This window comes from Papio anubis, chromosome 13 (assembly GCF_008728515.1).
Source record: "Papio anubis isolate 15944 chromosome 13, Panubis1.0, whole genome shotgun sequence".
In the NCBI taxonomy this organism is placed as follows: Eukaryota; Metazoa; Chordata; class Mammalia; order Primates; family Cercopithecidae; genus Papio; species Papio anubis.
This window is the reverse complement of record NC_044988.1, coordinates 101,322,689-101,332,727: the sequence shown is the minus strand read 5'-3', so window position 1 is coordinate 101,332,727 and position 10,039 is coordinate 101,322,689. Positions and strand designations below refer to the sequence as shown.

Genomic DNA, 10,039 nt, shown 5'->3' with positions numbered 1-10,039 from the left:
TCTCCCTCCACGGTGACGCTTCCAGGCCCACTGGCTCCTTGCCTCGAGGCACTATTTCTGTATTTGTCCTGCCCCAGTTCTCCATCAGGCCTCAACAGCTGACCAGGGATGTTGGAGGGCCATGTTGTCACTGAGTAGGGCCAGCCCAGGGACGCAGGAGGAAGTGAGTCTGCCGGAGGAAGAGGGGACTGGCACCCCAGGGCCTGAGCAGCTGGCCCTTTGGGGACTGAACCCGGTTGAGCACTGCAGCCCTGAGAACTTCTTTAACTTTAGATCAGCAGAGTGTGGTTCACAACAGCTGGGTCCAGTGGTTAAGGGCACAGGCTTTGCGGGTAGATAGCCCTGGGTTCAAATCCAAGCTCTGCTGTTTATGAGCTGTGTGGTCTTGGGCAGGGTCCTTGACTTCTGACCTCTGTTTCTGTGCATGGAGTGGGGACGATGGCGTTAGCTCACTAACGAAGTCAGATGAGGAGAAGCAGACAGAGCCTTGAGCCCAGCGCCTGGCTGTGCTCAGGGGGAGTGGCTATGACAGTCTTCTTTGAGGAGGTGGTTGAGGTGGCTTTGCCTAGATTGGCAGCTTACAGATGTTACAAATAGTGGCACCTTTCACTTTCTCCAAAGCCCAAGATGCTAGTCTCCAGGGCTGGTGTTTCCTGTGATTCACGGCATTCATCGTTAATTTTGTCACTTCTGAGATTGCTCCATTGGAGCTTGCTCTCCACGGCCCCTTTCAGGCAGGAATGCTGGGAAGACAGAGCAGCCCCGCAGTGGGCCCCTGTCCAGAACTCAGCACCCACTCCTCTTTCCAGGAACCACCGACTGGGAAAGACGGACATCCCAGAGATCCCTCAGCGGTCAGCAGCGTCCCTGGGAAGGACAGCAGAGACGGCAGTGAGAGGTAGGAAGTGGACCCAGAGGAGCTGGGTCCCCCAAGAGCAGCGTACCCACTCATGAGGCCTGCCTGAGCGGCCCCTCCCAGCTGGCCCCTAGGCCTGAGGGTGCCTCAAGTTGAAACTCTTCCTTCTTTCCTTGTTTCCTTTTTTTGTTTTTTAGATACAGGATATTGATCTGTCACCCAGGCTGGAGTGCAGTGGCACAATCGCAGCTCACTATAACTTTTAACTCCTGGGCTCAAGCGATCCTCCCACCTCAGCCTCCCAGGTAGCTGGGACTACAGGCATGCAGCACCTCACCCAGCTGATTGTTTGGTTTTTTGTAGAGACGAGGTCTCGCTATGTTGCCTAGGCTGGTCACCAACTCCTGGCTTCAAGCGATCTTCCCACATCAGCCTCCCAAAGTGCCGGGCTTACAGGCATGAGCCACTGTACCTGACCCTCTTCCTTTTTTTCTGATTTTCAAATAATACAAGCTCAGGGTAGAAACTTGAAAAGCATAGAAAACTGCACGAAGGCAAGAAAAATCACTAATTACCCCACCCTGCAAAGGCCTTCACATGTAGTTTGCCATTACTTCTTAATTGTTCGCATCTATATTATCTACCTTACAAATTACCCACAATAGCCTTGTCTTGTCTTTTTCAAATCCCAGGCCAACCTTCCTTGGTCTTGGCCTCTTTCAGGTTGATAGGGAGTGTAAAAGACACCCCTCCACCCACAAACTTGTTATCAGGGACATTTCTAGACGTATGTGTGCATGTTGCGTTGCTGACAAAAATGTCTTGTATATCTTAATTTTTTGCAGCCAAGATCAAGAGCTGTTCATTGCATTTAGTCGCTATAGCTCTTTAATGTCTTATAACTTTTTTTTTTTTTTTTTTTTTGAGACAGAGTCTTGCTCTGTCGCCCAGGCTGGAGGGCAGTGGCACCATCTCAACTCACTGCAACTTCCGCCTCCCGGGTTCAAGCGATTCTCCTGCCTCAGCCTCCTGAGTAGCTGGGACTACAGGCATGTGCCACCACGCCCGGCTTATTTATTTATTTGTTTATTTATTTATTTATTTTGGTATTTTTAGTAGAGATGGAGTTTCACCATGTTAGCCAGGATGATCTCGATCTCCTGACCTCGTGATCTGCCTGCCTCAGCCTCCCAAAGTGCTGGGATTACAGGCGTGAGCCACCGCACCCGGCCACATTTTTCAATATTAGCACAAAGCAAACCTGACTGAGTATAGAAATATGTAGTGAATTTCCCCAGTATGCACTTGTGAAATATGATGTGTGGGGTCTGCAAATGGGCACTCCCACTGCAACTTCACATTGACTTCCCCTTCACTGTGAAATGTTCCACGTGTTCAAGCTTTTCCTCCCTCCTTAGGTCAAGCTTTAGACATCTCTGGGGTCTTTGGTGACCTTAGAGCAAGGGAGTGCCCACTTGTCATTATCAGGGCTCAGGGCTCAGGTTGAAGAGGCAGTTAATAACAAAAGAAAAAGAAATGAGAAAGCATTGCATAGGAACCTGTTGAAGAGGGCCACCTGCCCAGCCTGCCTCCTGGCCACTCTTGTGCTCTGTGACTTGTCTCTCTGATTTACCTGCCCAGACTGAGGTTTCCCCAGGTGTGAAGCCAGGAATAGTGTGGTTTCTAGGTTAATACCTGGGGCAGAGTGTGTGGGCCAAGCAAATGCAGCTCGTGGGTGTGCCACCAGCTTCACCAGACCCCAAAGTATCGTCTTCAGAGTTCCAGATGGTTCTCGTGAAAGAGAAGGATGAACACTTTGACTGCTCAGAAATAATTGTGGGATGTTGTCCTTCCATCAAGGCCAAACCACAGGCTAAACATTGACGAGACATGGAGCAGGGTTCTTGTCAAGGCTGGGCAGGGCCCACTCTGACCCATCCATACTCTTTTACTGAAGGCACTTTTTTTTTTTTTTGAGACAGACCTAAAGAAACACTCAGGTGGAGTGCAGTGAGTTCTATCTCTCGGCTCACTGCAGCCTCCTGGGTTCAAGCAAGGATTCTCCTGCCTCAGCTCCAAGTAGCTGGGCTACAGGTGAGCACCACCACTTCCAGCCAGTTTTCATTTTAGAAACAGGGTTTAGAGACAGGGTTTCACCACGTTGGCCAAGCTGGTCTCCTGAACTCCTGACTCTCAAGTGATCCACACCACCTCCCAAAGTGCTGCTGGAATTACAGGTGTGCTTCATCATCACACCCGCATAAAGACACATATTTTACATCTCATACCTGGGGATAACCAAGCACCTATGACCTCACAAGAGACTGGCCAGTATAAAACAGAGAACGTGGAAGAAAATGCCAGGGGAAAGCCGGGTATATCTGCAGGCCCAGCTTCCCACTCTCCCCAGAACAGCCTGCTGGGAGACTCATCTTGGACACTCTCGTCATTCCCACCTTCCCCTTTGTGGGGAATGTTCTTCCCATCCTTCTGCCGCAACTTGGGCTCATGCTGCAAGCCTCTGCCTCACCCATCCCATTCCAGAAGCCTCCTTAACCCTTAGACGAGCCCAGACTCCCCTGCTTGTGCTTTTCTGTGGTACCCTTTCTGGGCTTCCGTTTCTTGCTACCGCGGACTAATTTGTTTTAAATTCTGTCTCAAAAAAAAAAAAAAAAAGACTGGGCGCGGTGGCTCATGCCTGTGATCCTAACACTTTGAGAGGCCAAAGGGAGTATCACATGAGTCAGGAGATAAAGACCAGCTGAGCAACATAGTGAGACCTCATCCCTACAGTGAACAAAATTATCCAGGCATGGTGGTGGGGGCTTGTACCTGTAGTCCTCGCTATTTGGGAGACTAAGATGGGAGGATGACTTGAGCCCAGGAGGTCAGGGCTGCGGTGAGCCAAGATCGCGCCACTGCACTTCAGCTTAGGCTACAGAGGCAGACCCTGTCTCAAAAAAACAAATGAACGGCCGGGCGCGGTGGCTCACACCTGTAATCCCAGCACTTTGGGAGGCCAAAGTGGGAGGATCACGAGGTCAGGAGTTCGAGACCAGCCTGACCAACATGGTGAAACCCTGTCTCTACTAAAAATACAAAAATTAGCGGCCGGGCGCAGTGACTCACGCCTGTAATCCCAGCACTTTGGGAGGCCGAGGCGGGCACATCATGAGGTCAGGAGATCAAGACCATCCTGGTCAACACAGTGAAACCCCATCTTTACTAAAAAACAATACAAAAAAATTAGCCGGGCATGTTCCGGGAATCTGTAGTCCCAGCTACTTGGGAGGCTGAGGCAGGAGAATGACGTGAACCCAGGAGGCAGAGCTCGCAGTGAGCCAAGATTGTGCCACTGCACTCCAGCCTGGGTGACAGAACAAGGCTCTGTCTCAAAAAAAAAAAAAAAAAATTAGCAGGACGTGGTGACATGTGCCTGTAATCCCAGCTGCTCAGGAGGCTGAGGCAGGAGAATCACTTGAACCCGGGAGGTGGAGGTTGCGGTGAGCCAAGATTGTGCCACTGCAATCCAGCCTAGGTGACACAGCGAGACTCCGTCTCAAAAAAAAAAAAAAAAGAAAACAAATAAATAAATTCTGTCTCCTGCTAGACTGAACCCTCAGGGACAAGAGGCTATATCTGCTTGATTCACAGCTCTTTCTTAGTGCCAAGCAGAGGGTCCCGTGGCGAGTCGGTCCTTGGAGAAGATGGGGAGCAGCCTCAACAGCAATGCGGCTTTCTCTCCCATTCTGCTTGCCCCTTTGCTCCTCCTCTCTCTAAAATGCTGACTGTGCAATGGGCCTTGGCAGAGAGTGGCTGAGACCATCGCTCAAACAGCTTAATGGAACCTTTTTATTTTCCCAGCGGAATCACTTCCGTGGACCGATGGGACATCTGGAGGCAGCAGGGAATGTCCTGTGGCCACACAGCCAGTCAGTAGCAAAGCTGAGGATCCAGTCCATAGCGATGTAGCTGCCATCGGGGCAGGCGTGTTCTGGGAGCAGTTTTGAGCCGTGCACACCGGCACTGCCTTGGCCTCCAGGCATCAGGAGCTGGGCTGGTTTGACACTTGCAACACAAACCACTTCTCCCCTCAGGGCCCCAAAGTCACCAGATGCTCTGGAGTCGGCTCAGTCGGAGGAGGAAGTGGACGAGCTGTCCCTCATCGACCACAACGAAATTATGTCCAGGCTGACGCTCAAGCAGGAGGTGAGGACTTCCCAGGCCGGGGTTTTGCAGCCTGGCCCCACAGAGAGCAGGTGGGGCTGAGGAGACTTTGATCTTGTCATAAGCAGAACAACCCCAGGAGGCTTAGAGACCAACTCTTTCAGTGCCTCTGGGGAGCCTCTGGGCTGTGGGCTCTGGAGGGATAGACTCCAGGAGAAGTGCGCCGTCTCCTGATGGTTCGAGAAAGTGATCTTACACAGGTCAAGTTCTGCAGCCTCTGTAGCAAAAGATGCCACAACTCCTGAGGGTGTGGAGATGGAACCCATGTAAATGCTCTGCAGACAGAGCCTGTGTGTGGTCGGCCCTCACTAATGGGAAACTTTTTCTGTTGTTGAAAATATAGCCCTACTGTAGCTTCAGCCTGGGAGACCAAGGCAGGGGGATGGATTGAGTCCAGGAGTTCAAGATCAGCCTGGGCAACATAGCAAGACCCATCTCTTAAAAAAAAAAAGAAAAGAAAAGAAAATTCAGGCCTGGACACTGTGGATTCCCTGGTCCTGTGCCTTGCCTGCAGCACCTCGTTGGTGAAAACAGGGCCCAAACCTGTGACAGTGGAGAGGAAGCTGGACCGAGAGTGCCCTGCCTCTCCCTCCTGGCGTGCAGTGCTGGAAGTGCAAAGGAACAGCTTCATAAAGCAGCCTTGGCCCGCACGAGGAGGCAACTATTTTGGAGCTTCGATTTGATGACACATAGACAAAAGGGCAGATACCGTCCTTTGCAGACTCCCAGGCAAGAATGCGCTGGCTCTGGCCATGGCAGGGAGCAGCCCAGGAAGGTGTCTGTGCCTTGGACTGTCACACGCAGGCAGGGCTGGTGGGGGTACTCACACAGCTGGGCTCCTCTGCAGAGAGAAGTGTCATTTCATGATCCTTGCCATAAATTTCTTCCTTAAAATCAGGTCAAAGGCATAACTCCCACTCCCAGAGGTAAACCCAAGACAATCTCAGGCCTCTGGAGTCAGGAGGTAAAATACCAAAGCCCAAAAATAAAAAGGTGGACGCGTCTCGGAGTGTGTGCCACAGCTGAGAGGGCTGGTTCTGTCCCCTCCAGCGTTACAGAGCAAGGAGCATTGAGGGCCAGGGGCAGAAACAGGCCTGGAGGTTTGTCCTGAACCTCCGTCCCTGGCCCTGGTCACAGCTCTTTTTGGCTGTATGCTGGGTGACCTCTGTTTGCCCGCATGGAAGCAAGACTTGCTACTTAACAGGCAGGTGTGGTGTGCAGCATCAGATGTCATTGAATATCTCTCTAATGCTTTGCTCTCCTCTAATGAAGGGCCCCATGGAAGAACCTGTGTCAATGCAAGTAACTTCTATCTCCACCTGGGGAGATGGATTTAGATTTAGGGCAGCTTGCTGCAGTTTTGGGGAACATGAACATGCTTGGAAATAGTCCTGCTGCCTCCACAGGCATCCTGGGCAAGACTGGGAACTGTCTTGCCCCCGGGGGGTCCTGTTTCACCTCTGACTTGTGGTTTGGTGAGCAGAGAAGGATGGATGGTGCTGTGCCCCCTGGCCCAAGTTGTGTGCTCAAAACATTGACATGTCCTGGTGTCTTGGTGCCGGGGCAGCTCCCAGGCCATCCAGCTCCCAGACTCAGTCCAGTTTGTGGCTGTCACCAAGCACAAGGCGAGTCTGGAGGGCACCCCTGGCATTGCAGTGCAGTCACACTGCTCCTGGGCCGAGGAGCACAGGAGAGGGGACCTGGGGCCCCTGCATTGCATTTTCTTTGTCACCTCATTCCTGCCTATTTCTTCCTAAACTGACTCTCTGAAGGGCGTACTCTGCCTCATACCTTCCTTGGCTGTTTTCATTACAGGGTGATGACGGGCCGGATGTCCGCGGAGGATCTGGTGACATCTTATTGGTCCATGCTACTGAGACTGACAGGAAAGGTAGGGTGCCCTCTCCACAGTGGCCTTTGTGTCAGCAAGCTCACTAGATTGGGGCTGATCCCGCCCCAGGTGCCACTCGGCCTCCCATCACTATCCTGTCCCCTTCTGGCAGCCAGCCCTGAGCAGGTCTGATGAGCAGTCCTGGGGCACCTGAGTCAGAGCAGGGAGAGCCCACCTTGGGAGACAAGTAGATCATGTTCAACTCCAGGCATGTGTGGTGTCTGTCCTCCACTGGTACAAGGTAATGACTCCAGGGTCCTTCAGGGGCTCAGCGCATAGCAGGTGCACCACAGACAGCGCCTTGAATGGTGGCATGTCACCCAGTAGTACCAAACTTAAGATAACATGCAGGTACCTTTTGATCCCTTTCCTGACTGCTGAGTCACTCTATTATTCCAGACCATTAGACCAGACTTCACTTACATACTCCACGAGGAAATTCTTGAAAGTTTGTTCCGTCCAGGAACCTTCGATTCTGTAGCAGCGGCCTCAGTTTCACAGCACACAGCTGCCCCACCCCACCACGCATTCAGTGTGCTGATTGAGAGGGCTGGAAAAGCAGGGACCATCCCCTAATCCCTAAAACGCCCTGTTGGGTGGACTCTGGTAGCAAAAGAGCTGTCATTCCCAGTCATGTTCTGGAAAGGAGGTGCCAGTGACCTGGTGGGGCGCGGCTGCAGCCCCCTTCACTGCCTGCCCTCAAGGGGCCAGCACCACCCGGCCAGCCCATCTCTCCACACGCTGCTTTGCTTTTTACATTGAAAAAAATGATTTAAAAGATGATGTCAGAGCAATGGTAAAGTAAACTGTGGAGGGAATGAAAACGCCCCCACCTTGAAATCCTAGCCCAGCCTGTTTCATTTCTTTTTTCTTTCTTTTTTTTTTTTTGAGACAGAGTCTTGCTCTGTCGCCCAGGCTGGAGTGCAGTGGCGCATCTCGGCTCACTGCAAGCTCTGCCTCCTGGGTTCACACCATTCTCCTGTCTCAGCCTCCAACTGTTTCATTTCTGTAAAGGACTCTGTCCCTGTGTTTCCTCAACACGTTTCCCAAAACATGTGACCTAGAATGACTCGGGGAATTTCTGAATTATGGAAGTAGTAATAAAAAATATTTACGTTGCAGAAAATTAGAGAAAAAGAAGAGATGGCTCCCACAAACTCACCGCAGCCACTGTTCCGCCCTCCCCTTCACTGTTTCCTCACCCTTTGTTTGTTCTGACCAGGGCAGGGCCCAGACTTGGCAATGCTGCATCCTAGCCCCAGTTGTGCCATGACAGGTTCGGAGGGCCCCTGGGCAGTCCCCAGGCTTCTCGGCCTGAGCCGACTCCACTTGTTGAAGGGGCGAACGGTGCCCGTTGTTATGCGGATTACGTGAGGGAGTGTGAAACCTGCCCTGCACTTCAACGGTGCAGGGGGCGTGATCAGCACCATCCTGAGCGCAGCCCTCACTTGGCTTCTCTGCAGTGAATCCCCTCCCTGCCTGACACAGTGGGGCTCCATCCTCAGCCAGGCACAGGAGTGACTTTCATTTCCTTTTTGTCCACAGTGAGGGGCTGAAACGGGAGCTGGCTTCAGACCTCGGCTCCAAAGGGTGAACTCCACTGTCCTGTCGGGTACAGCCCCGAGACAGGACAGCCGAGAGGCTTCTGGCTTTTGCTAGCTGGACCTGCTGAGAGGAGGCTCTGTGCCGGTGGGAGCTTTGCCTGATGTTATTAGCAGGAGGGTTGGAGGCTCCCCAGAACCAAGGTTGTACCTAGGAAAGTATTACTGAGGCAGAAGCCATGGCTCCACTGGGAGGGTGAAGCACCTTGTGGCAGGTAACAAAGCAAGCTCCTTGGGCAGGTGCTTCCTGCAAGCCATAGACTGCACCAGCAGCACGAGCGGCTGGGAGCCCCATGGCTCAGGCCTGTGGAACCCAGCCTGCCGAGCAGGGCTTGGCAGGGAGAGGCCATGTGGGGGTGCTTTATGGTTGTGTGGCTCTGCTCTCAGGTGTCAGGACCTGGCGTGGGAGAAGGTCAGGTCAGCCTTGGCCTCAGGCCTCAGCTTAGATCCTGTCTATCCCTTGGCAACTGTGTGCCAGGCCTGTCACTTAGCCCCAGAGCTTCCAATTCCTTGGGAGGAAAATGAGGGACAATTTTGGGGCCTCTTAGGGCTGTCACGAAGACCAGGTGAGCTAGGGTGCCCCGAGTGCTCAGGGCCACACTGAGAGTCCTGTGATTGCTAGAGGAGTGGCACGGCACTGCCCGTCCCAGAAGCCAGGTGCTGTCCCATCTGCCGTAATCCATGGCACAGCAGAGGAGGGAGGGCTCTGAAATTGGGCAGACCTGGGCTCCTTCTCCCTCGGTGGGGTAACAGGCCTCTCTGTCCTTGTGGGATTGCTCTGGGCACTGAAGGATGTGGCGTATGTTCAGGGCGTGGCCCAGTGCTCACCAGCGAGTCCCACGAAGTCGCCATGGCTACTGGCAATGATGCACCCGCAAAGGCCAGTTGACTTGGGCCCATTCTTCTAGAAGCAGGTGTGGGTCTATGCTGGCCATCTCTGCTTCCTTCCTGAAGCACTCTTTGAACAAAAGTCCAAGCTTGACAGTGAACTGGGTAGGTGTGGGGGCCCAGGAATGAGCCCGAGCACAGTGCACATGGGCCCTGCTGTGATTCCCAGCCCGGAGCCTCCGTCACCTGCCGGCCCCACCCCATGCAGCCTCCAGTGCAAGAGCAGGCATGGGTTTTCCTCTCTTGTGTGATGCAGGAGGGGATGGGGCAAGGGTGGGGGCAGGAGCCAAGCCAGCACGGCTCAGCTGGAGACATTGGTTCCTCAAGGTTCCTCTACCCAGCAGCTCGGCAATGAGTGAGAAGGTGGGAGCAGGTGGTCTGTGCCCAGAGCACAAGATTTAAGCCGTGCATGTGTGCGCCCAGCCTCACAGTGAGGAGCACAGCTACGGAGCCTCCTTGGGTCTCACACCTCAGCAGCCATGCGGGGTGGCTGCAGGGAGTGAGTCTGGCCACCTGTTGGCTCAGGCAGTGTCCTACGTTCTAAAATTCCACTTTTTTCTGTAATATCAGAGACAG

At 53.1% G+C, this 10,039-nt stretch overlaps 1 protein-coding gene across 7 annotated transcripts in view; it reads left to right on the top strand.

The window, feature by feature from the left end:
- Window positions 1-10,039, top strand: part of RAPGEF1 (Rap guanine nucleotide exchange factor 1) — a 169,998-nt gene that overhangs the window by 143,785 nt on the left and 16,174 nt on the right. For 5 of the 7 annotated variants that reach the window (XM_031654661.1, XM_003911164.4, XM_031654660.1 and 2 more), the window contains 3 exons: window positions 810-898; window positions 4,954-5,065; window positions 6,899-6,974. The exons of the other annotated variants lie outside the window; for them this stretch is intronic. In XM_031654661.1, coding sequence (XP_031510521.1) covers window positions 810-898; window positions 4,954-5,065; window positions 6,899-6,974 — 277 coding nt within the window. The remainder of the gene's footprint in view (window positions 1-809; window positions 899-4,953; window positions 5,066-6,898; window positions 6,975-10,039) is intronic. 7 annotated transcript variants of the gene reach the window in all.